Source organism: Aptenodytes patagonicus, chromosome 20 (assembly GCF_965638725.1).
Source record: "Aptenodytes patagonicus chromosome 20, bAptPat1.pri.cur, whole genome shotgun sequence".
Lineage (NCBI taxonomy): Eukaryota > Metazoa > Chordata > Aves > Sphenisciformes > Spheniscidae > Aptenodytes > Aptenodytes patagonicus.
This window is the reverse complement of record NC_134968.1, coordinates 8978677-9004354: the sequence shown is the minus strand read 5'-3', so window position 1 is coordinate 9004354 and position 25678 is coordinate 8978677. Positions and strand designations below refer to the sequence as shown.

General features: G+C 45.8%; 2 protein-coding genes across 2 annotated transcripts in view; one reads left to right on the top strand and one right to left on the bottom strand.

Moving 5' to 3' along the window:
• LOC143169235 (von Willebrand factor A domain-containing protein 5A-like) overlaps positions 1-25678 on the bottom strand; it is a 121193-nt gene that overhangs the window by 27980 nt on the left and 67535 nt on the right.
• On the top strand, positions 13234-14179 carry LOC143169190 (olfactory receptor 6C74-like). Its single transcript, XM_076356467.1, is given in 4 exon segments — positions 13234-13491; positions 13493-13919; positions 13922-14027; positions 14029-14179. Coding segments are annotated over 4 exon segments (942 nt in total).

The window sequence follows — 25678 nt, the reverse complement described above, 5'->3', positions numbered from 1 at the left end:
TGTCAGGAAGTTGTCTTCCACACACTCCATGAACCTCCTAGACTGTTTCCTCTCTGCTGTATTGTATTTCCAGCAGACATCTGGTAAGTCGAAGTCCCCCATGAGAACAAGGGCTAGCAATTGTGAGACTTCCCCCACCTGCTAGAGTATTTCGTCTGCCTCTTCGTCCTGGTTGGGTGGTCTATAACAGACTCGCACCATAATATCTGCCTTGTTGGCCTTCCCCCTGATTCTTACCCATAAACACTCAACCCTATCATCACCATCATCAAGCTCTAGACAATCAAAGCACTCCCTAACGTACAGGCCTACCCCACCACCTCTCCTGCCTTGTCTATCCCTTCTGAGGAGTTTATAGCCACCCATTGCAGCACTCCAGTTGTCTGAGTCATCCCACCATGTTTCCGTGATGGCAACTATATCATAGTTTTCCTGCTGCCAATGGCTTCCAGCTCCTCCTGTTTGTTGCCCATGCTGCGTGCCTTGGTGCAACTTCATCGCTGCCTACCTGAAAAATCAATAATGGATAGTAATCTGAGGGCTGTACCAGGGTAGAAAGCTTTGTCTTCACATCATTAACCTGGGTGCCGGGAACGCAGCAGACCTTCCTAAGAAGTGGGTCCGGTCTGCATATTTGGCCTTCTGTTCCCTTCAGAAGGGAGTCTCCTATGTACAAACTTTGTACGAACACTTTGTACATTCACTTTGTACAGTGGAATCTCCTCTCTTGTAGCTGAGCACACACTGTTTTGACCTTCCCACCTACTCCTAAATGGGCTCTGATCGCAGCAGAGCTAATAGCTTCTTCAAACTGATAAAATAGTTCCTGGGAAGGAATGACTTCCACCCCCTAAGATATGGATGGTGGGACACAGCCTCTGCTCAGAATAATGATTGATGTGTCCAAGCTGTGTAGCACTTATTTGAGCATCTATTCTGAATATCCCATAATGTGTCTGTGGCCCTACCTCTATGTGTGTGCCTGTGTAAGGCTTTTTTTTTTTCCCCTTTTTCAAAAATCCTGAACTATTATGAGGGCTATGCTTAGTCACAAAAAAAACCCACAACATCACAAAAAAACCCCTCAAAAACCGAAAAAAGCCCACCCAACAACACAAAACCAAACGCAATCACCATAGAAAACCAACCAACCAAAGTTCTAAAGCATGGATCTGCATTGTAGCACCAGGGCTATTTCTTGAGAGCCTCTGCAAGTGTTTGACACTGCAGAGCTTACCTAGGTAGTGTTGCATGACTGTGTAGAGCAGAAAGAACAAAACGTGTTCCAGTCTTATTCATGTTGCCTCTTGAAAGGGATCTACTCTACAAACATGCTTTTGTTTCACTCCAGACAGAGTGAAGATGGAGACAAGTGACCAACAGTCAATTTTATCCTGTGGGTATTCAGGGGACCTGGCTCCAAGGGTGAAGAGGAGTGTTATTTGACAGCATTAAAGAAAATCTATTTCTTTCTGGGAAATACAAACCCCAGGAGAATTTGTAGGGAAGAATCTATTTTCACCAGAATGGGGGAATAAGAAAAAACACATTTTCCTTTTCTAGTTCTTTTAGTAAAAAACCCCAATGCTTAGCTTCCATTTGCTGATGAAGACACCCTAATGTAGGTGTCTTCATGTGTTCAGAATATCTGCAGTTACTTTATAGACAGTGAAGAAGTCTTCATTCCAGGGGACAGCATGATTCAGCTGTGTGGTCAGCATGGGCAAGAATCAGGTGAAGATGAAGATACTTAACTCTAGGTATCCAAATGAAGATGTAAATTTGGCATTTAAATCTTCATTATTATCCCTGCAGGTCCAGCTAATACAGTCACAAGAATTAAATTAATTAAATAAAATGAATTAAATTAAATTAAATTAAACTAAATGGTGTCTAAGAACAACAGCATATACCCCTGCATAAGTTTCTGGAGCCTAGTAAAATATTCCATAGCCCTAGCAATATATGTTGACTTATTCCTATAGTGTTGCTGACACACTCGCTCATGGTTATCTAAGGAATCAAATTGCCAAGCAAGGCAAGGCTTCAGTCTGACTTTCTGTGGATGTTCTTGGGTGGGACTCCTCCTAGCTGACCTGAGGAGAGGTTAAAAGACCTATGTTTGGGCACCCAAATCCTGGTATTTACTTGTGAGTCAGGCATCCAATGGTCAGAACAATCAATGGTGCCAAGGAAGTGATTCAGCTTATTAAATATAGGTGTTCTTGCTATGGGGACCTGAATGTCTCTCTCAAGCCCTTTCATTTCCTTGCTCTCCAGTGAGTATATTTGAAACGTAGAGGCATAACTCACATAGAGACACGCATATTACAAAACTTATTTTCTTTATGATATCTTGTATGAAGTCACTGTGTGTATCTCTTTCATCCAGGCTGGTTCTGTACACTTGTGTCCCAACAGACAAATCCTCCTAGAAGTCAGAACAACATTGGACCTAATCAGACATGAGTCTCCTCCACCTCACACATTAGGAAGCATAAGAGATGTGTCAAATATGGTGTAGTCTCACTCCTAGTGATCCATAAGTGGTTGTAGACCAAGGAATGGAGTGATGTAAGCAGGCAGAAAGGCAGCCTGGTTAGAAGGGTAAAATTACTGAACAAAAGAAAATGCCTACCAGCCTGGGAACTGTGAGCCTGGGAACTATGCCTGGGAAGCAGAAACATGCTTGGAAGTGCAGCTGGCCTCTCTGAAGTACAGCTGGGGTACCAAGAAACCAGAGACATCCTGATATAAAATTGATAAGCACAAACCCCAAAAAACTGTAACAGCAACTTATCGTCTGAAAAAGTGGAAACAGTCTGGGAAAATAAAATTGGTCTGCAAGAACAGAAAACATCATCACCTATTGACTGTTGCACGTGAAAAATAGAAATTAACAGCATTTGCTGGCTGCTCAAAGTGGAGGTGTCCTATGCTCTCTTATGTCTCTATGATATATAGAAAAGACTCAATTTTTATAAAAAAATGGAGGCTCTCTCACTGAGAACTCCCTGTGCTGCACGTACTTCTCCTTTCCTAAACAGGTTGAATTCTCCACATGAACTTTCTACGAGATCTTGGACTCTCACCAGGGACACCTGGCTGACTCCAGACTCTGTGACGTGGGTCATCATCTTTGAAGTGAGACTCTGTCTGTTATTTTATTGGTCTCACTTTGGGCCCAGTTTTGGGGTTGGTTTGGTTTGTCCTCCCACCTCTGGGACGGTTGGGTCCCCTTCTGGGATCAGTTTGTCCTTCCATTTGGAGTAGTTTGGCCCCTTCTCAGATCTGTCTACTTCACTTGATACTGATATATATCCATATAAGTAATGTGTTCCATCTGTTGTTATATTGTTGATAAGTTGCTTCACTAACGACAAGTTTGTAGTAACCTGTAATAGTATGTATCTACTTGGCTGTTGCTGTTGTTGGTTGTTGTTATATGATTGCTTGCTGCTGTTATTTACTGCTGCCATACTACTGATTGATACTACTGTTTTGGGTTTGCGTGGCAAGGTTTTGGCAGTGGGGGGGCTACAGGGGTGGCTTCTGTGAGAAGCTGCTAGAAGCTTCCCCCGTGTCTGATAGAGCCAATGCCAGCCGGCTCCAAGACAGACCCACCACTCGCCAAGGCCAAGCCAGTCAGCAACGGTGGTAGCGCCTCTGTGATAACATATTTAAGAAGGAGGAAAAAAAAACAAACTGCGCAACAGCAATTGCAGCTGGAGAGAGGAGTGAGAATATGTGAGAGAAACAACTCTGACACCAAGGTCAGTGAAGAAGGAGGGGGTGGAGGTGCTCCAGGTGCCGGAGCAGAGATTGCCCTGCAGCCAGTGGTGAAGACCATGGTGAGGGCAGGCTGTCCACCTGCAGCCCATGGAGGACCCCATACCAGAGCAGGTGGATGTGCCGAAAGGAGGCTGTGACCCCGTGGAGAGCCAGCGCTGGAGCAGGCTCCTGGCAGGACTTGTGACCCCATGGGGGACCCACGCTGGAGCAGTGTGTTCCTGAAGGACTGAACCCCGTGGAAAGGACCCATGCTGGAGCAGTTTGTGAAGAACTGCAGCCTGTGGGAAGGACTCACATTGGAGAAGTTCATGGAGGACTGTCTCCTATGGGAGGGAGCCCATGCTGGAGGAGGGGAAGAGTGTGAGGAGTCCTCCCCCTGAGGAGGAAGGAGCGGCAGAAACAACATGTGATGAACTGACCACAACCCCCATTCCCCGACCCCCTGTGCTGCTGTGGGGGAGGAGGTAGAGAAAATCGGGAGTGAAGTTAAGACTGGGAAGAAGGGAGGGGTGGGGGGGGAAGGCATTTTAAGATTTGGTTTTATTTCTCATTATGCTACTCTGATTTGATTGGTAATAAATTTAACTAAGTTCCCCAAGTCGAGTCTGTTTTGCCTGTGATGGTAATTGGTGAGTGATCTCTCCCTGTCCTTATCTCGACCCATGAGCCTTTCGTTATATTTTCTCTGCCCTGTCCAGCTGAGGAGGGGAGTGATGGAGCGGCTTGGTGGGCACCTCGTGTCCAGCCAGGGTCAACCCACCATAACTATATTTTTCATTGTTGATAGTAATTTGTAATAGCCTGACTATATTTATTTCCTTTATTAATCATAGGTATACTTCCTAGTGGTGATTTTTGTAGTAGTATACTTGCTAGTGGTGATTTGCATGGTATTTGTGGTAATGTATAATAGAGAAATTCAGAGAATAAAAAAATTCAGATGATAAAAGCCTCTGTGTCCCTGTTTATTATGGAATCCTATGACCACACAGTCGTGATCTCCACACACCCGCAGGCTGGGTAACCCTTTAGGTCATGACAGACAATCATGGTGAGAAAGGCTAAGCTGGCTGTAGCACAGAAAACAAAGACTTGGGTGATACAACCAGAGTAGGAAATGAAAGTGGTGTTCAGCAGAGCTCTGATGTTCAGCAGAGTGGCCTCTGTGAGAAGAGACCAGGGATTGCCCTCATGCTAGACACAGATGATTCCAGCCAGCTTGACAACAGAACCACCTCAGACCAAAGTTTAGCCAATCAGTGAAGTTGGTGGCGCCTCTCTGAAAACATATTTAAGAAAGGGCAAAACGCTGTACAGCAGTGAGGAGTGAGGGAAAAAAAAAGTGTGAGAAACAATCCTGCAAACACCAGTGTCGGAGAAGAAAGAGAGGTAGAAGGTGCTGCAGGTGACAGATCAGATCAAATAGCTTATGCAGTAGCTCTCAGGCCAGTCTGGGCAGGACAAGATGTAAAAAATGTGCTCTACACTGCAGCCAGGGAGAATGGCCCTACCTGGAGCCTCTGGCAGAAAACACCAGGGGAGACTCAAGGTCGACCCCTGGGGTTTTGGAGTCGGGGATACAGAGGATCCGAGGCCCACTGTACTCCAACTGAAAAAGAGATATTGGCAGCATATGAAGGGGTTTGAGCTGCTTTGGAAGTGATCGGCACTGAAGCACAGCTCCTCCTGGCACCCCGACTGCCGGTGCTGGGCTGGATGTTCAAAGGGAGGGTCCCCTCTACACTTCATGCAACTGATGCTACGTGGAGTAAGTGGGTCGCACTGACCACACAACAGGCTCGAACAGGAAACCCCAGTCGCCCAGGAATCTTGGAGGTGATTATGGATTGGCCAGAAGGCAAAGATTTTGGAATATGGCCAGAGGAGGAGGTGACGCATGCTGAAGAGCCCCCACTATATAATAAACTACCAGACAATGAGAAGCGATAAGCCCTCTCTATCAAGTCTCCCTGTAGCCTGTGGGAGAGACCACAGTGGAGTAGGTGTTTCCCTGCAGTCCGTGGAGGGGACCACGCTGGAGCAGATATCCACACTACAGCCCATAGATGAGACAACGGTGGAGCACATGGATATGCCCTGAAGGAACTATGCCTGTAGAGAGCCCACACTGGAGCAGGTTTATCCTGAAGGACTGCAGCCCATGGGAGGGATCCCATGCTGAAACAAGGAAAAGTATGAGGACAAAGGGGCGGCAGAGACAAAGTGTTATGAACTGACCACAACTCCCGTTCCCCATCCCCGCTGAGCCTCTCAGAGATAGGTAGGAGGTAGAGGAGCTGGAAATGAAGGAATGAAGTTAAGCCTAGGAAGAATCATAGTCATAGAATCGTAGAATGGTTTGAGTTGGAAGATCCTTTAAGGATCATCTAGTCCAGCCCCTCAGCCATGGGCAAGGACATCTTTCACCAGATCAGGTTGCTCAAAGCTCCATCCAGGCTGACCTTGAACACTTCCAATGATGGGGCATCCACAACTTCTCTGTGCAACCTGTTAAAGAAGTGGGGGTGGGGGGGAAGGTGTTCAAGCTTTTTTCTTTGTTTCTTGTCATTCTGCTCCATTTTAAACAGCAACAAATCAAATTAGTTTTCCCCAAGTCAAGTCTGTTTTGCCCATGATGGTAATCAGTAAGTGATCCCCTCGTCTTCATCTTGACCCATGACCTTTTTCAACTTATTTTTATTTCATGCTAAATACAAAGTTTTTGATTTGCCAAAAGGGAAAAATTATCCCAAAAGGTAGTAAGCAAATTAACAGCAACAGATCTCAGAAACCTGTAGGTTATTGCAGAGAATATTAGCTAATTAAAAAAAAAAAAAAAAAGAATGAGAGGTTTTTGATGCTCTGTGAATGAAGTAACTGACAATAGGGCAAGCTGCTCAACTGCTCTACAGATAGGAAAAGAATTGATGATATTATTGCAAACTGCTGATAATTGTATAGGTCACTGGTGTTTGCATCAAGATGTGACAAATTTATTTTAGGTATGCATTAGGACATCACATGCAAATGCAAATGCTACTACCACTGAGTAGCAAGCAGTTAGCATCAATATTTTTGTGTATTTAAAGATATTGTATGATATACTCTTTTATAGTGTGTGCACATAAATTACATTTGAATATGCTTATGCCAGAGAGAGACTTTCACAACTTAACTATTAATGTAGTAAAATAATAAATTGTCATGGAATTGTCAAATGTTTGTTAATGCAGCTGGCTTGTTTAGCAAAGCTAAGGCATCACAGCTCAAGACCTGAGCAGAATGGCATAATGAATTAACTGTGGAAGCAGGGGTAAGATGGGGTTTAGCCGTTAACACTGCCACTAAGAAGAGCTTAGGTCTTCTGGTGTCTGCAGCCTGCTAAGTAGTGGTGTAAGCAGAGACTTGGCCTGATACCAGACTCTAACATTGAACAAGAAGAGTGATAGTGCTGATGATCAGAAGATACCAGGCCATCGGGGAGAGAGCTGTAATCCTATGTGTGCAGACCCCGCTGTACGCCCCGACCCTACCAGTGTATCAAGGATCTAAGACATGGCTGCGTTATGGCACAGCTGCGTAACCATGGCTCAGGCAGCTACAAAAGAGCTGTGAGGAAGTATATACAGAGAAAAAAAGTAGCATACTGTTTGATTACAGACGGAAGTGGAATTGTTGAGATGCAATCATTGTTAGCTCAAGAATTCAATGAAGTTATAAAATCTGAAATAGAAAGAGGGACACAAGTCAGGCTAGTCAGGGCTGGTCAGGAATCATCAGTCCATTTGGTCCATCACCAATGTCATCAGTGTTGATGGAGTTCGTGGCAGACCACAACTCTGCAGCACTAAGTATCAGGGCCATGAGTGTATAAATAAGCCTCAATTGCCATGACCCAAGGATGCATTCCAGGGAGGCGTGAAGGCTAATTCTGCCCCTCCTGACTGATGCTTACCTCACCAGCACAGACTCTTACACCCCTTTACTGGGAGGGCATAAGCACAACACTCAAGCATAGTGGCTTGTTATAGCCTAGCTATCTTTCGTGTGCACTAGACAAAAATGATTGCTTTATACTTTATGATGCATGTCCTGCTTGTTGAGTCTCTTTTTGTCCTGCTAAAATTGCCCTAACAAACTCACCAGAGAAAGAGGTTGAAACAATTCCCTTCAGCTCTTCTACTTCGTATTCCTTAGCTCTTTTTTTTTTTTTTTTTATCCCTGTCCTTGTTTAAGGGGCAGAATTCACCCAGTCAAAGAGTAGGTGCTTAAGTGAAGAAATGAAGTTAGTTACCCCAGTCTTACGATCAGTGGAAAGAGCTCCGGCATCTCTGAGGTGGGCCATACCACAGGCATGAAATGGGAGGCTTTCTTTCTAAGGATTTGTTCAACATAGTCCTTGGAGCTCTGCACTGTTCATGAGCAGAGATTCAAAGTAAAATTCTGCTGTATTTATTACATGTAAAGCTAGAAAATGCCCATGTGATACTCTGACCTTTTCAAGTAAATCAGTCAAATGATCTCAGTCAGAATTCCCAGTTCTCAGCTCACTCAGCCTGTGCAGGGACCTGAGGGGGACTGGAAGTCTTTGGGAGGTGTTAGCCATGGTCTCAGAAACACTTCTTTGTCATACAATTTTGACACTTCAGATGATCTCTCAATCTCCTAGTCCCCTCTCTGCATCCTTCACTGTTTGAATGCTACTGTAAACTTTTCAGTGTGTCTTGATTCCTGCCTTCCCAGTAATATTTTTGGTCTTAAAAGGCATGAAGATTAGGACTGGAACATTGACCCAAAAGAATGAAGGAAGCGCAGTAGTGAACAGTTACCATGTGGTCCATCTCACCTAACATCAGGGTTCACCTGCCCACAGAGATGTGCATGGCAACTGAGGATGTCTCAAGATAGCCCCATACCGTGCCACTGCAAAAGGATTTTTTCTGCTGGGTCCTGCATTCTCTCTACCAGTCTTGTTATGATTCCCCATATGAGTGCTGGCATCTCAAATGACACCAAAAAACCTAAACAATGAAGCATCTAGTCCTCTTGGAACACATTTCTAGCCACATGAAGAAGAAAGTAAGCTGGGAAAAGTCAGGCTGGATTTACCAAGCGTAATACATGCCTGATCAACATGATGGCCTTCTATGATAAAATGGCTGGATTTGTGGACAAGGAGAGAGCACTGGATGTCATTTACCTTGACTTTAACAAGGCTTTCAGCATTGCTTCCCACAAAATCCTTGGATCTAAGTTAGATCATTATGGTCTGGATGAGTGGACAATGAGATGGGTAAAAAACTAGCTGGATAGTTGTACTCAGAAGATAGGCTGTGCTCAATTTGGAGGTTAATAATAAGTGGAGTCCTATACCAGGACCCATCATGTTTATCAGTGGCCTGGAGGAGGGGCAAGGGAGTGCATTCTTGTCAGTTTCACAGGTGACACCAAATTGAGGGGACCAGTCAATACACCTAAAAGGCAGGGCTGCCATTCAGAAGGACTTAGGCAGGAGGAATGGAGTCAAGAGGAACTGTAAGAAATTTAGCAAGGACAAATGTACCTTCACCTTTGCAAAAATGCATACTGGGGACTGATTGTCCTGGGAACAGCTCTGCAGGTAGGCGCTTGGAGGACCCTGTGAGCAGCAAGCTGAACATAAATAACCAACGTGCCTTGGCAGCAAAGCAAGCCAACAGCATGCTGGACTGCATTAACAGGAGCATAGCCAGCAGATCAAGGGAAGTGATTGTTTCCCTCTAGCTGGCATTCATTAGACCACATCTAGATGGATGCATCAAGTTCCTTTGACCTCTCTGAGCAGTCTTTGGCCTGATCAAGCCACTAAAACTCTCTGAGACTTCATCTTGAGTGTTGCCTTGAAATTTTTCTGCAGAAGGGATCCTGGGAATCATCTAATTTTCCTGCAAAGTGGTGTGTCAGACGGACGGAACCCTGGACTGAAAAGTTGCTACCCAAGCTGGCAGCATAGACACGCTCCAAGGGTAGAGTTAATTTGCCGTAGAGTTAATTTGCCATAACACAGGTGTCTAATGGTATTTGAGACTGCCTATGGTATTCAAGACTTTCAAATGGGTCTGACAAAGGACTTGAGGGGTAGTCTCAGCTTCTCACCCCCTGAAGCAGCATTTGGAGGGGAGATGGGATCCCTGAGTGTGCACATTGTCACTAGATGTCAATATTCAGGCAATGGACTCCTCCCACCTCTGATGTCTTCCATGTCGGTTCTCCCGTGTTTGTGAGATGCCCAAGTTCTGACCTTCTGATCCCCCAGCTGTTTGGGGGAGAGCTGGTCAACACAGCCACTGAGGCCAAGAGAGTGTTTCAGGTCACTTTAGAGGAGGCCTGCATTTGATCAGATTAATTGCTCTGCTGGCTTAGTTGACTTCACTAAGTGGATCTGCACTGACTGTATCAGGTGTCGAGACACCCACCTCACGGATACAAATCATCACTGTACATGCCTAAATCCAGATGTCTGCATCTGCAGCTGATTCCCTGCAACTTAGGATGACTTACATCGATGCTCCATGTCCCTGTCACCCCCATTGGCTGATCATTACAAGCCAGCATCATTTCCAAAAAAGAAGGTACTTAAGATGGAGCCAAGAAATACTACTCCAAGAGTGGCATAAATCTTCCTAAGTTTTTGTGACCTCTGGCTTTTACTTCTAAGTTACAGTTGTTTGCTCCATGCATGGCCAAAAAGGATCTATGGAATGTGATTTATTTTTTCTTAAGACTGATGGCTAAAATTATTGTACAAATCACTCTTTGGAGGGATCAATATTCCTCTTTTGTCTGAAGACAGTCTCTGAATCACTGTCTTGGATTTAGGCTGTCAACTGAGATGAATCCTGTCCTTAATCCTGTCCTTACTTTGCAGCTCATGCAGTTGTATTTGACAACATACGTAACATGGAAGACACCTTGGGAATTTGGCTGAGTTTTTTGAACCCTTCTGAAACTGCAGAAGAAGCCTGGAAACCCTAAGGTATAAATCGCCATTAGATAGAGATGTGTAAGGAACTAAATCAAAGCTCCACGGTGTTGATATTAAAGATACGTAAGATGAATCATATCCACTGCTGTCTGAACTTTTTACCTCTTGGAATGAACCATAAGCTCAGACAATTGAATAAGCCAAGAAAGAAGGCATTTCTGTAACAAACCATTACACTCCCAGAAGACCACAAAGGATCTTCCTAGGGAGACCATCACATGTCATCTTGGGAAGGGAGAAAACTAGAATAAACCAAATTAAATAGCAGTGGTGTAACGACTCACACAGGAAAAGCTCTGAGAAAAAGCTAGGCCAGTATCTCTTAAAGTAATTGCAAAATGGAAGCAATGTTAATGGCACTAAATTAAGCATTTTCTTTTTCTCCTAGGCAGTTAGTGTTGAACCTTTTAGTAATATGTACTGTACTTGGAAAGGCAGGTTATACGTGCATATAACCAGCATACATGCAAAAGATCTTTTTGCTGGATACAGGTTAGTTTAAGAAAAAACTACCTACTTGAGATGTTAGAAAATAAGATGAGATTTTGTCACTTACGAGACTGGCCACTGTGACCCATTGTATTGGGTCTGGCTGGGATGGGGTTAGCTTTCCCCATATCAGCCCTTACAGTGCTGTGTATTTGTAGCTAGAAAGGTATTGATAACACACCAGTGTTTTGGCTACTGCTGAGCAGTGCTTGCACAGCATCAAGACTCTCTCTCCAACCACCCCCCACTCCAAAGGCCAGTAGGCTGGGAGTGGGCAAGAGGTTGGGAGAGGACATAGCCAGAACAGCTGACCCAATCTGACCAAAGACATATTCCATACCATATGATGTCGTGCTCAGCAATAAAAGCTAAGAGAAAGGAGGAGGAGAGGGGGGCATTCATTACTAAGGCGTTTGTCTTCTGAAGCAACCACTACGTGCACTGAGGTCCTGCTTCCCAGGAAGGGGCTGGACACTGCCTGCTGATGGGAAGTCGAGAATAAATCTTTTTTTTTTGTTTTCCTTTGCTTCTGTGTGCGGCCTTTGCTTTTCCTTTATTAAACCACCTTTATCTGGACCCATGACTTCTTTTTTCTCATCTTATTTTCTGCCCTGCTGTCCTACTGAGGGAGGGGAGTGATAGAGCAGCTTGGTGGGCACCTGGCGGCCAGCCAAGGTCAACCCACCACACCCATGCATAAGAAAACCTCCTCAAAAGAGAAGGCATCTCAAAAGGAGGAGTGTTCTTTGGCTAAAAGGCAATTTCTAGGGATTAACTGACAGAACAATAACCAGCTGATATGATCTGAAAGATGTTTCTAAGGATTTGTAAAACAAAAGGTCTTCCCCCCAGGAATATCTGATTTTCTCAATCTGCATGGTGAGTACTTCTCTCTTCTTTTAGAACAGTACCATAACAAAGATGATCTGGAGTATGGCATGTGATCCAACTCCCTGAATTCCTGGAGGGGATGAAAACGTGTCTATTAAGACACAATATATTGTCTTCTCCCCAAAAGAAGAGGTTTTCTAGCCCTTGCAAACTTCTCTAAATGTGCTGTCCAATTAAATTATTAGAAATAGTCACTTTATCAATTTAAATATTCTATTATTACAACGTCTGCTGTAACTCAAGATTTGGTGATAGATTCATGTCAGGACTCTTGTTAACTTTTGGTAGTAATTCACACTTCTTTCATCGTAATAATAATGAATCAGAATATTTTCATTAAAATCATCACACAAGAGTCCAAGGAATATTCATGTCTACAGGTTAGATCTCTAAGTCTGAGGAAGTACCTTAAGCTCAGTGTAATGTCGGTGGAGAGAGCAAGAGAGGTCCACAAGGCAATTTTCAGACTTACCTTCATTAGCCACTTAAGATGAAGATGAGTTATCCCTGCCAATCCTCATTGTCATCAACTGATTAGAAAAACCTGCTGTGACTAAGTCAAAACTTGCACATGTTTTAGGGCATTTGGCAGCATTAAATGTCTGATTTAGTTGCATACATACAGGTGTCTAGTTCCTTTTGAAATGTCTCAGGGTAACCTGATCAGCTTCCCTTTGTGGCCCAAGAAGATCAGATACAGAAGGAGAAGGAAGGATCACTGCTTCATACTCAAGCAGTGATGAAGTCCACTCATACAGTGTGGATTCATTTGCCTTTACATGCTTAGCATTGGATTTGAGTATTGCTCAGAAAGGCAGTGTAGACTTCATCTTAGAAACCAGTGAGGAGGAGTAGCAGGCAATTCAGAGTGGAGATCTTGTTGAGCCTTGATGAATCCTCTTCTTTGGAAGAACACCCAGTAAAAAGGGAACACTGACTGATTTCAGGAACAAGGTTTTGGAGACTCTCGCTCATTACTTTTTGTTTTTCATGTGCTTCCCTCAAAACATTTTTATCTGTTTAAAGATAAGCTACAGATGGAGAATCAAACAACAGTGATGGACTTCATCCTCTTGGGCATTGCTGATGATGATCAATTCCACTATGTGCTCTTTACCATCCTGTTAGTCACCTACATCTTGACTTTAACAGGTAACATTCTCATCATCACCATTGCCCTGATAAACCATCATCTTCAGACTCCCATGTACGTCTTCCTCAGGAACTTCTCCATCTTAGAGATTGGCTTTACCACCACTGTTATCCCCAAAGCATTGGCCAACCTGGCTTTAGGCAAAAAAAACAATTTCTTTAAGGGGTGGTCTCACTCAAGCTTTTCTCTACTTCATGCTAGGTACCACTGAGTTTCTCCTGTGAGCTGTAATGTCCTTTGACAGGTACGCAGCCATCTGCAAACCTCTACATTATGTGGCCATTATGAATTCACAAGTCTGCAGCCTGCTGGTGATTACTGCCTGGATTGGTGGGGCTGTCCTTGTTCTTTCTCCATCAGTGGTATATTTCCAGATGCCATTCTGTGGTTCAAACATCATTAATCATTTTTTCTGTGATAACACACCAATGATTGAGCTCAAATGTGGAAACAACAAGGTCCTAGAGTGCACGAATTTAATCTCAGCAGTGTTCACCCTACTGGATACCCTAGCTATTACAGCTGTATCCTACGCCAACGTCATTACTGCTGTGGTCAAAATCCCCTCTGGGCTGGCAGACAGAAAGCCTTTTCCACCTGTGCCTCTCCCCTCACTGTGGTGTCTATCATGTATGGCAGCTGCATCTTCATGTACCTCACACCCACCCAGACCAACAGACGACTTCAGCAAGGTGGTGTCCATCTTGAACACTGTGGTATCTCCTCTGCTCAATCCATTCATCTATAGCTTGAGGAACACACAGTTTCAGGAGGCCTTAAGGGAGAGCATCAAATGTAGTATAGTACTTTCTAAACACTCAGACATTTGAAGGGCTGATGAATGTGGTTGCAATCAAGAACAGGAAAGAAAATGATTTAATAACATTCCTGTCTCTCCTTAGACATCCATCCACCCACCCACCCACATACCTATTCCTACATATCCATCCATCCATCCATCCATCCATCCACCCACATACCTATTCCTACATTTCCATCCATCCATGCATTCATCCATCCATTCATCAATCCATCTACAAACAGTTGTCAATAATCTTGTAGATTACTGAAACCTAAATTATGCTCTCTGTTCTTTCTCCTCCCTTTTTTATTCCACAAGCTTTCTGGTTTTCTTTTCTCCGTGTTGAATGATTTAGGATAACGGTGGCTAGTCCACAAATCACTCTCTTACTGGGTAGTCCAAGTCTACATGAAGAACGAAGGGAAGTACAAAGGGCTTTATGCAAACACCACCACTGTGTCATTTAAGGAGCCACTTGTACACACAGAACGGTTCCTTCCTTCAGTGGAATGGAATCAGAGAGGATGGAAAGGTATGGGACAGAGGGAAAAGTAATGTCACCAGCTATCTGTGAATAAATGCCTGAGCCTTCCATCCTCATGAGTCTCAGTGATATGTGGTGTGTGATAGATCAGTCTCTGCCATATGCAGAAGAGCTTCAGTGGATAAAGGGTATTGGCTACCTCTATAATCCAGTGAATGAAGATGGGAAGAATGTTAGATGTTTTCTGAAATAAGCTGTATTTTTCTTGTTTGCTGATGAAGGAACTAGTGTTCAGTTTGCAACATTTGTAGGTTTTAGTCATTCATGTCATGCTTGCTGGAACCCATCTTATTTAAGCTTTAGGAAACTGGGATGGGAATAATCTTACCTAACATCAGCGATTGGATTCAGCACCTGATTTGGACCTATGTATAGGTATCTAAAGATAAGCGTTAGGATATGTGCACAGATGGCCATCCCTGGCCTACACTAAGAAGACAACAACATGAGTAATTAGAAGGCATTGCAGGCAGCAAAAGGGGTGTAGTGTGTATGTAGTTTGACCTGACTCATGGCACCGCTAACAAAACAGCAACATGGGAAATGATAGGACACTATTGATAACAAATGGGGAGTACAAGCTTAACAGAACTAATCAACAAGGTAGAAATTACCAGAGCAACCGTATCATAAATATCAGAGAAGTCTTTAAATGTAGAAAAACCTAGGCTAATGAGGAAGGGGTAAGCAGGGGTGGGCATTTTATTTGAGAGGGTCTTGTGGTTTAACCCGGCAGGCAGCTAAACACCACACAGCTGTTCACTCACTCTCCCACTGCCCAGTGGGATGGGGGAGAGAATCAGAGAAAAAAAAGTAAAATTCACAGGTTGAGATAAAGACAGTTTATTAGGACAGAAAAGGAAGGGAAAAATAATATAAATATAATAATAATAATAATAATAATAATAATAATAATAATAATAATAATAATGATAAAAGAATATACAAAATAAGTGATCCACAACTGCTCACCACCCGCCGACCGATGCCCAGCCAGTTCCCGAGCAGCAGTCCCTGTCCCCCGGCTAACTCCCCCCAGTTTATATACTGAGCATGACATCATATGGTATAGAATAGCCCTTTGGCCAGTTTGGGTCAGCTGTCCTGGGGCTGTGCTCCCTCCCAGCTTCTTGCTGGCAGGGCATGAGAAGCTGAAAAGTCCTTGACTAGTGTAAGCACTACTTAGCAACTACTGAAACATCGGTGTGTTATCAACATTATTCTCATACTAAATCTAAACCACAGCACTGTACCAGCTACTAGGAAGAAAATTAACTCTATGCCAGCTGAAACCAGGATAGAAGGGTAGCTAGTGGTAAAGGGGAAGAACTTGGGAGGGGAAGAGAATATCAGGTGAAGCAACTCATGTGATGGTGACTGTTCAGTACATCTGTCATACAACCCTGCTCCTGATCAGTGGAGTTTGGAACAGGAGAAGAAAGCTGTTGCTGTCATAACCATACTTGTGTCTGGCACCTTCATGATTGAGAGACCTGGTGTCTTTTCCTTAAATTTGTTGAGGGAAGGGGGGACAGGAAAGGCATTCTGACTTCCTGGTGAAGAACTCTTTTTTACTGGCATCTTGTGCTACTTTAGATGCTCTGGACTACAACATGAACAGGGCTAGTAGATATGGCTTAGGGGCTCCACAAGGTTCAGCTCCTGTACAGTAGGAGCTGCAAGCCAAGCTGAACATACCAGAACATCTCAATGGAATCACCCTTCTGAGTGTCAAAAATGGCTTAAATAGAAGTGTTTTAGGGTATCAGAGTCATTGTCATGGTTTGGGTGATACAACACAGGAGCAGCTGGAGACAAAATGGAATAGTCTGGGACATCTGAAAAGCCCCTAAATTCCCAGGAAACATTATTGCCCCAATATACTTTTTGAGTAATAAAGAAAAGTAAGCACGTTCAAGGCATTTTTCATCTGAAAGATAGTCTGCTTAGCATGCAGGGATTCATGCCATAGAACTGCCAACAGGATACCAGAAATGTCTGTATCTCCCCCGTGATACCAAAGGCAGCTTAGACCACTTGTCTAGAATGGGCAAAATTAATTCCTCTCTCCTTTCTGTTCAGTAACTTTCAGTGGACTTTTGTCATGCCCTCATGTCCCACCATTTGCTGCTGTGAAGAGCCTGGTTCCATCTTCCTGATGGTTCCTTGTAGGCATAGGAAAGCTGCTGTTAGGTCCCCCCACGCCCTCCTCTTCTGTGTGAACAAGTCCAGTTCCCTCAACATCTCCTCAGTGTAGACCCCTATGGTACTCCACTTGTTACAGGTCTCCAGGTAGAGTATGGCCTATTCAGTGTGAAACCTGAAGCATGATCATTCCTACAGGGCACAAGGGGACAAATATACTGATGCAATCACAACAACCAAAAGAAGGTTGAAAGGATACAAAAGACATGGAAGGGCTGGATCAACCTGCAGAGGGTGGAAAAGACTCCTTTCCCTTAATTTTGGACTTGTGTCGCTTTTCCTACAATCCGTGGCTCCTTCCAAGAAAGACAGCCTCATTTGACAACATGAGTTGACAACCTCATTTCCTGGTGACAAACTGCAAAACCTGAAAACTCCTCCAGACCCAACTTAGAATGAGAATAGAATTCCCTGCCTTATCTTTAAGATAAAGCCTAACCTTGTCAGCTGGGCATTTCCTTCTTTCACAGGAAGCTGTTTGCTTTGCCAGCGCCTTTTTACCCTCTCCTGGCTGCAGCATGACGTGCTTTAGTGATTGAAACCCTACAGAAAAACCTGACTGCTCAGAGGTGAAAGATTGGTTAAAGGTTGGTTAAAGATTGAAGTTTTGTCTGAGTGCCAGCAACCAGAGCGGGGATCATTTGTCCCTGGGCCCCATGTGGCTGGTGTGCCAGGAACTGGAGAGGCCAGCCAGCCTGCCTGAGTAGGGTAAGAGACTTGTAAACCAGGTATTGAAGTGGCCGTAAGTTTTGGCTGGGTACCAGACATACTCCAGAGTTCAAAAGCTGGCTACTGGAGGAACCAGCAAGAACAAGCTAAACTCTGCAGAGACCATGAGGTCTGGACATCACCTGAGAGACCTGTTTGTGTGTGTGTGGCTGTGTGCATGAGGCACGTGGAGATGGGAGGATCCAAGGGCCAGCTACTGTGTACGCTGTGTGTCTAAGGCTGGTTCCGGGGGGATACATCACACATATGTGTCTGTGGATGTGTTTCTGTGTGCAAGTGGGTCTGTGTCCCAGCAGCTGGAGTGGGGCTGGGGGCCTCACGGGCTTGCCTGCAGAGATGACAGCAACTGGGAGACCCGGGATCCAGGGCGGCTACTGGGTCGACTGAGTGTCTAAGGCTGAGCATCTTAGTGTTATTGGGGGACCTCTGTGCCTAGGTGTGGGTGCTGGTGTGTGTGCAGAGTGTTTCCATCCGCCTTGATCCATGTCCCTGGTGTGTACGTGCAGTTGTGCCTGGGGTGCACTTTTGAGTGTACCGCAACCATGGACTTCTGGAGGGCGGACTTTGGCCTGTTCAGGACGCTGGTTGAGGGAGTCCCTTGGGAGACAGTCCTGAAGGGCAAAGGGGTCCAGGAAGGCTGGACGTTCTTCAAGAAGGAAGTCTTAAAGGCGCAGGAGCAGTCTGTCCCCGTATGCCGTAAGAAGAACGGGCGGGGAAGACGACCGGCCTGGCTGAACGGGGAGCTCTTGCTGGGACTCAGGAAAAAAAGGAGAGTTTACCGCTTGTGGAAGAAGGGGCAGGCGACTCAAGAAGAGTACAGGGATCTCGTTAGGTCGTGCAGAGAAGAAATGACAAAGGTAAAAGCCCAGCTAGAACGCAATCTGGCTGCTGTCGTTAAAGACAACAAAAAAAGTTTTTACAAATATATTAATGACAAGAAGAGAGCCAAGGAGAATCTCCATCCCTTATTGGATGCGGGGGGGAACATTGTCACTGAGGATGAGGAAAAGGCTGAGGTACTCAATGCCTTCTTTGCCTCAGTCTTTAACAGGCAGACCAGTTATCCTCAGGGTACTCGGCCCCCCGAGCTGGAAGACAGGGACGGCGAGAAGGATAAACCCCCGGTAATCCAAGAGGAAGCAGTTAACGACCTGCTACACCACCTGGACGCTCACAAGTCTATGGGGCCAGATGGGATCCACCCGAGAGTGCTGAGGGAGCTGGCGGAGGAGCTTGCCAAGCCGCTCTCCATCATTTATCAGCAGTCCTGCTGAACGGGGGAGGTCCCGGGCGACTGGAGGCTTGCCAATGTGACAATGTGACAATGACAGGCCTGTCAGCCTGACCTCGGTGCCGGGGAAGATTATGGAGCGGTTCATCTTGAGGGCGCTCACAAGGCATGAGCGGGACAACCAGGGGATCAGGCCCAGCCAGCACGGGTTCATGAGAGGCAGGTCCTGCTTGACCAACGTGATCTCCTTCTATGAGCAGGTGACCTGCCTAGTGGATGAGGGAAAGGCTGTGGATGTGGTCTACCTGGACTTCAGTAAGGCCTTTGACACCGTCTCCCACAGCATTCTCCTAGAGAAGCTGGCGGCTCACGGCTTAGACAGGTGTACTCTTCGCTGGGTCAAAAACTGGCTGGACGGCCGGGCCCAGAGAGTTGTGGTGAATGGAGTTACATCCAGTTGGCGGCCGGTCATGAGCGGTGTTCCCCAGGGCTCAGTTTTGGGGGCCGGTCTTGTTCAAAATCTTTATCGATGATCTGGATGAGGGGATTGAGTGCACCCTCAGTAAGTTTGCAGATGACACCAAGTTGGGCGGGAGTGTTGACCTGCTCGAGGGTAGGAAGGCTCTGCAGAGGGACCTGGACAGGCTGGATCGATGGGCCGAGGCCAACTGTATGAGATTCAACAAGGCCAAGTGACGGGTCCTGCACTTCGGCCACAACAACCCCATGTAGCGCTACAGGCCTGGGGAAGAGTGGCTGGAAAGCTGCGGGGCAGAAAAGGACCTGGGGGTGCTGGTTGACAGCTGGCTGAACGTGAGCCGTCAGTGTGCCCAGGTGGCCAAGAAGGCCAATGGCATCCTGGCCTGTATCAGAAAGAGTGTGGCCAGCAGGAGTAGGGAAGTGATCGTGCCCCTGTACTCGGCACTAGTGAGGCCGCACCTCGAATACTGTGTTCAGTTTTGGGCCCCTCACTACAAGAAGGACATTGAGGTGCTGGAGCGTGTCCAGAGAAGGGCAACGAGGCTGGTGAGGGGTCTGGAGAACAAGTCTGATGAGGAGCGGCTGAGGGAACTGGGGTTGTTTAGCCTGGAGAAAAGGAGGCTCAGGGGAGACCTCATCGCTCTCTGCAACTCCCTGAAAGGAGGTTGTAGCGAGGTGGGGGTCGGTCTTTTCTCCCAAGTAACTAGTGATAGGACGAGAGGAAGTGGCCTCAAGCTGCGCCAGGGGAGGTTTAGATTGGACGTGCGGAAAAATTTCTTTGCTGAAAGAGTGGTGAAACATTGGAACAGGCTGCCCAGGGAAGTGGTTGAGTCCCCATCCCTGGAGGTATTTAAAAGACGTGTAGATGAGGCACTTAGGGACATGGTTTAGTGGGCATGGTGGTGTTGGGTTGACGGTTGGACTCGATGATCTTAGAGGTCTTTTCCAACCTCAATGATTCTATGGTTCTATGATTCTATGATTCTAATGTTCTTATCACTAGTGAAAAATATGCTGGTTTTCCATCAGAGCTTACTCATTACACTGCATGATAGACTCATGCAGGTGAGCAGGGACCTCAGGAGGTCATTTAGTCCAACCTGATGCTCTAAGCAGGGTCATCTATGAGGTCAAAATTGCTCTGTGCTTTATTCAGTCAGGTCTTGAAAACCTCCATGTATTTGGGAGCCACAAGAAGGGGCAGCTTCCTGAGTGAAAGGGAGTGAGTAGCCAAGAGAGATAACAAGGCAGGCAGAAGCAGTGGCTTTGCCAAAAAGGCCCCGGTCCCTTAGTATTCATGTGATGAGAACAAGGAAAGCCTGGGGATAACAGTCAGGGTAAGGTGAGGGTCCAGATGATCAGACAAGTCCATAGTGATGAGGAAAGTCTGAGGTCAAGCTGGTAAGTCAGTCCATGGGCCCAGGTCCAGATCATCACATTACATGGCCAGGCGCAGGCATGGCTGAGACACAGCTGGAGCTGGAGCTCAGGTGGGGACCTGATCATCCAACCTGTTTTTACCCATCCCATTGTCCACTCACTCAGATCATAATATCCTAATGCAGATAGGAGAATATCCTGGGAGACAATGTGAAAAGCCTTGCTAAAGTCAAGGTAAATGACACTCACTGCTCCCCCCCATCCATAATGCCATATTTAGAGAAGGCGATCATGTTGGTCAGGCCTGGTTTACCCTTGGTAAATGCGTGCTGACTATTCCAACCCCCTTCCTCTCCTTCATATGCTCTCATGTGCCTTACAAGAGGACTTGCTCCATGATTTTTCCAGACTTCTTAGAAAATGCCTGCTTCTCCTGCTTGCTAGCTTTCACCTTTCACCTTTTCGTTCTTCTAGAGCCTGTCAGCACAACATTGAACCTGGGTTAATCTGCTTCCTGGAAGCTTTTTAACCACACAATTTCTGTCCCACCGAGAGATAAAACAGAAAACTGCAAACCGCTTTGCTTTCTGTGATGTGTGAGACTGTGTTATCGGAGGAGCACAGACCCAAGCTGAAGAGGCATTTCAGACAACACCAAGCTGCAGCACTGAATGATAATATGCACTTGGGCAAACCCACAGCCCTCTTCAGTATTCTGACGTTTCCAGCAAAGTGCTGATGTTCTCAGCAACTCCTCTCTTGGCTGGCAACTCAAACAGCTGTAACGTAAGAGACTGTGACTTCCCAAGCGAGAAGACACGCTGCAAGGCTTGTGACCTCTTGAATGGGCCTGTGCAACCACACTACTGAGCACGTGGGCTGGGGCATGTCCAGGCCCTGCATGGTCGTTCCATTATAGAATTATTGTTCTGTGCACCCGTCTATTTTTCTGTTGAAAATATCGGAAAGGTCAGAGTGGACATGCTTGTGTTGCAGCTTACCAGAGCAATGATTTTAAAGGTGAGCACTGAGAACGTGTACTGCCTCTCTTGCAATGCGTCAGGAGGCATATGGGAGGTGATTGAGGCCTCAAGACCCACTCAGACACTCACAGGAGACTGCGAAAAGCAGAGGGACACAAACCTGAGCTGTCCCATTCACACCAACTACCTGGAGGCATCCCTGGAACTGACTGCTCTGAGACTCACAGGGAAATCTCAGCTTGGAGGTACCTGGCTGATTTGCTGTAGAGCAGAGACTGAGCATGCACCCATGCTTTGTGAGTGCTCAGAGGACCATAACCTGAGCATGAACTGGAGGTTAACTTTCACGAAAATGAAGACACGTTGTCTGTCCCTTGCCATGGGTGGAGTAGAGCGTAGCAGAGGTAGATGGCTTTTAAAAGACTGAATTTCAGCAGGGTGGATCCAGGCACATCCTTCCACTGCTGCAAATGAATTGAAAGGCAAGTGGTCATTAGAAGCACTGACTGAGGACAGGACACCTTTAAAGTGGTGAGGGAATGCAGCTGATACACAGCAGAGGCAGAGACTTCCTCCCCTGGTTGTGACCAGAAGGGAAAGTCTCACTCCTATTGCCTGTGAGTGGCAGAACAGTGAGTAGCTTTGGCAGAGGGTGGAGGTGAGAGACTGAGAAGACAGAGCTCCAAATGGGACCCCGGGTTCTGCTGCCCTTAGGCAAGTACCCTTCCTGGCTTTTCACATACCTTTTTACACTCTTCTGGCTGCAGCACAGTGCCTTTAACCATTGAAACACTACCTGTTTCTTCACACTCCTAAATTGTCCAGGCCTCTGCCTTTCCAGGGACTGCAAGGGGTCTGGCTCCCCTACTCGGGCAGAGGGCGTGCATCCAGTCGTTGCCACAGCAAGCCTCTTGCCGAAACACTGAATTCAAACTTCAGAGCTGCAAAGCTGCAGTGATACCTTCATTGAAGGAAATCACAGGAGCCGGAAAATTAGGACAGACGTGTTTGGCTCTCATTCCCTCTAAAATGTGAGAGCGCAGTCAGGTGGCCTCCCAGGTTTCCATGCAACGTTCACTGTTAGGATTGGGGATACATGGAGGAGAGAGAAGGGTCCTTCCACTATGTCTCTGTGCTTGGCTTTGAGCTTTGTCCGAGAAGCAGAAGACACTGTCTTTCAACAGCAACACAACTAAGATGAGAAGCCAGCTCTGACCTGTACTTCATCTCACATGACTTTGTCTTTGATTTTGGCCCCTTGCAGGCTGAGGAACTTTACTGCCTGCAGGCTGAAGGGACTTATTATGCGATGCCAGAAGCGGCATTTTGGGATTGTACAAAAGATACTATGGGATATTTAAAGCAAGCAGTTAAAGGTGGGGAAAGGGAAGGACCAAGGTGGCCCGAAGAGAAACGTGTGTGGGAAAAGGCAGATAAGGGGATAAAAGGAGCTGGTCATGTATAAACAGGAGGCTCGCTGGTGCAATTGACTGGCCATGTCTTGTCTTCTCATGAAACTCCATCTCTGTAATAATTTTGAGAATGAGTTCTCTGAGTGTCTAGGACAGTGACTGGGAGATCTGTATTGTACATGTATATGTGTATATGTTTACACACGTATGTATGCCACACTGACAGACGCTCCTCCTGATCAGCCAGAGGTGAACTGCGTGAGGCTGCTCGTGCCATCAGCATTTGCAGAGTGTTTCTATCCACACTGATCTGTGTGGCCAGCCTGAAGTGTAGTCATGCCTGGGGTGCACACGTGAATGTGCCTGGAGGGGCCCAGCTGCTCTGGGGAACCCCGGCAGGAGCCACTGCAGCTGCCGCTTGCAGTCCCTGGGCTGGGCCCTAGACCCTGTCTGCGATGGCCCGTGCAGCTTGGGGTGAGGTGTCCTCTGGGTCCCCACCCTCCAGACACAGTCACCTCCAACAGCTCCCTCTGCTTTGGCATGAGAGGAACTGAACTTTGGGCATCCATTCAGAAGTGGTAGTTACATCAGAATTGGGCGTTACATGAAATCTTGCGTTTACTCCTCCCCTGATCTCACCTCAGCTGTCGTCATGGACCTTTCACTAATTACTACTTGAGGTACTTTGCTCCTGCTTCAGATTCCTTCCACCAGCACTCCCCAGTGAATCTCCTGTCCTGAGTAGGGTATCCCCCTGAAGTCATAGTAAGCTTTTAAAAACATTATTAGAGCTATGATATTGAATGCACTAAAATAGGTGTAGTAAATGAAAAGGCTGCATGGAGCTCTCATCGTACATAAATTCTGGATATAACTGTATCAAGCCACTTTGTTAAGAGAATTTTGCATTCAAACACAATCCAAGCAAATTAGTATGAGGTTTCCTAAGTTCAAAGGAGGGATGATCAATGCATGCAGACTGCTGCATGCGGATTGTTGCAGATTGGTGCACACTGATATATGTTTCTTTTTTAAATTTTTTTTAATTGACAACTTCTCTCTCATAGCAGCGAGCAAGCAAGCATGAAGACAGCAGTCACCTATTCTTTTTTTTGAGGCAACAATGCTACTCAGACTTGAAGGTCTTCAAACCTCAGCTCCTCTGGATGAGAGCAACGATATTCTTCTAATGCTTTAAAGTGCTTGCAGTACCTGGATCCTCAGTATCTTCTTTTTTTCCCTCCCAGCTTTGTATTCCACCCAGTCTGCCCTTTCTTTCCTTCTCTTCTTTTCAGCAGAAAACAGGTGGAGATGTCTTCTGCACAGATGGGTAGCCTGTTCCCTGGAGGGCCATAAAAGTGCCACAACATGCAATATTACTCTCATCTGGTTGGGGAGGGTGGGTTTGAGGGGTGAGGCAGGGGCTGATTTTTTTGTTTTTTAGTTCTCATCCTCTCTTATGAAATTTTGTCAATGAGCACAGCTGAAAGGCTTGTAGTGCCTACAGACACTATTATGACCAAGAAATTCCATGTTTTCCATCCTCTGAAAGCCTTACAATTAAGTTTTCTAGCATAAACAATGCCTAGCAAAAGTAAAAATTTTAGCAGCTCCACAAACAAGTAGAAATGGAAACTACATTCTGAAAATATAATCACTTTCATCTTTTAAACTAAGCTCCAAAATCAATAGTTCAGTGTTAAAAAATAGAATCATAGGATCATTTAGGTTGGAAAAGAGCCTTAAGGTCATCAAGTCCAACTGTAAAACTAACACTGCCAAGTTCACCACTAAACCATGTCCCTAGGCACCACATCTACATGTCTTTTAAATACCTCCAAGGATGGTGACTCAGCCACTTCCCTGAGCAGCCTCTTCCAGTGCTTGACAACCCTTTCGGTGAAGAGATTTTTCCTAATATCCACTCTAAACCTCCCCTGGCACAACTTGAGGCCGTTTCCTCTTGTCCTATCACTTGTTACTTGGGAAAAGAGACCGACACTCACCTCGCTACAACCTCCTTTCAGGTAGTTGTAGAGAGCGGTAAGGTCTCCCTTCAGCCTCTTTTTCTCCAGGCTAAACAACCCCAGTTCCCTCAGCCGCTCCTCAGAAGGCTTGTTCTCCAGACCCTTCACAAATACAGGTTGGAAGAGATCTTTTAAGATCAATGTCCATGTGACTATGCTCTTCTGCAGTTAAACATGATACAGTAATGACAGCAAGCATATTGCATACCTGCCTTGCCCCCTTACAGCCTTCAGATACTGGGATAGCAGTTTTGTGTCTGGCTTGAGGACTTGGTTAACACTTGACTGCATCTTTTTTTTGGGAGGGGCATACACTTATCTGGACATAGTGGTGGCTGACCCAAAGTAAACACCTGGATGAGCTTGTATGAGCGCAGGAGGAGGTTGTTCCCTGTCCTTTGCACACAAGCTCTATGCCTTCCTCTGTAGCAAAAGGCAGTTCAAAAGATGAATTAGGTCTATCCTACTAACTGGGTTCAAATACAGAAGTGTGGGGGAGAGAAAACCCCGAGCTGTGACATTCAGATATGCCACCA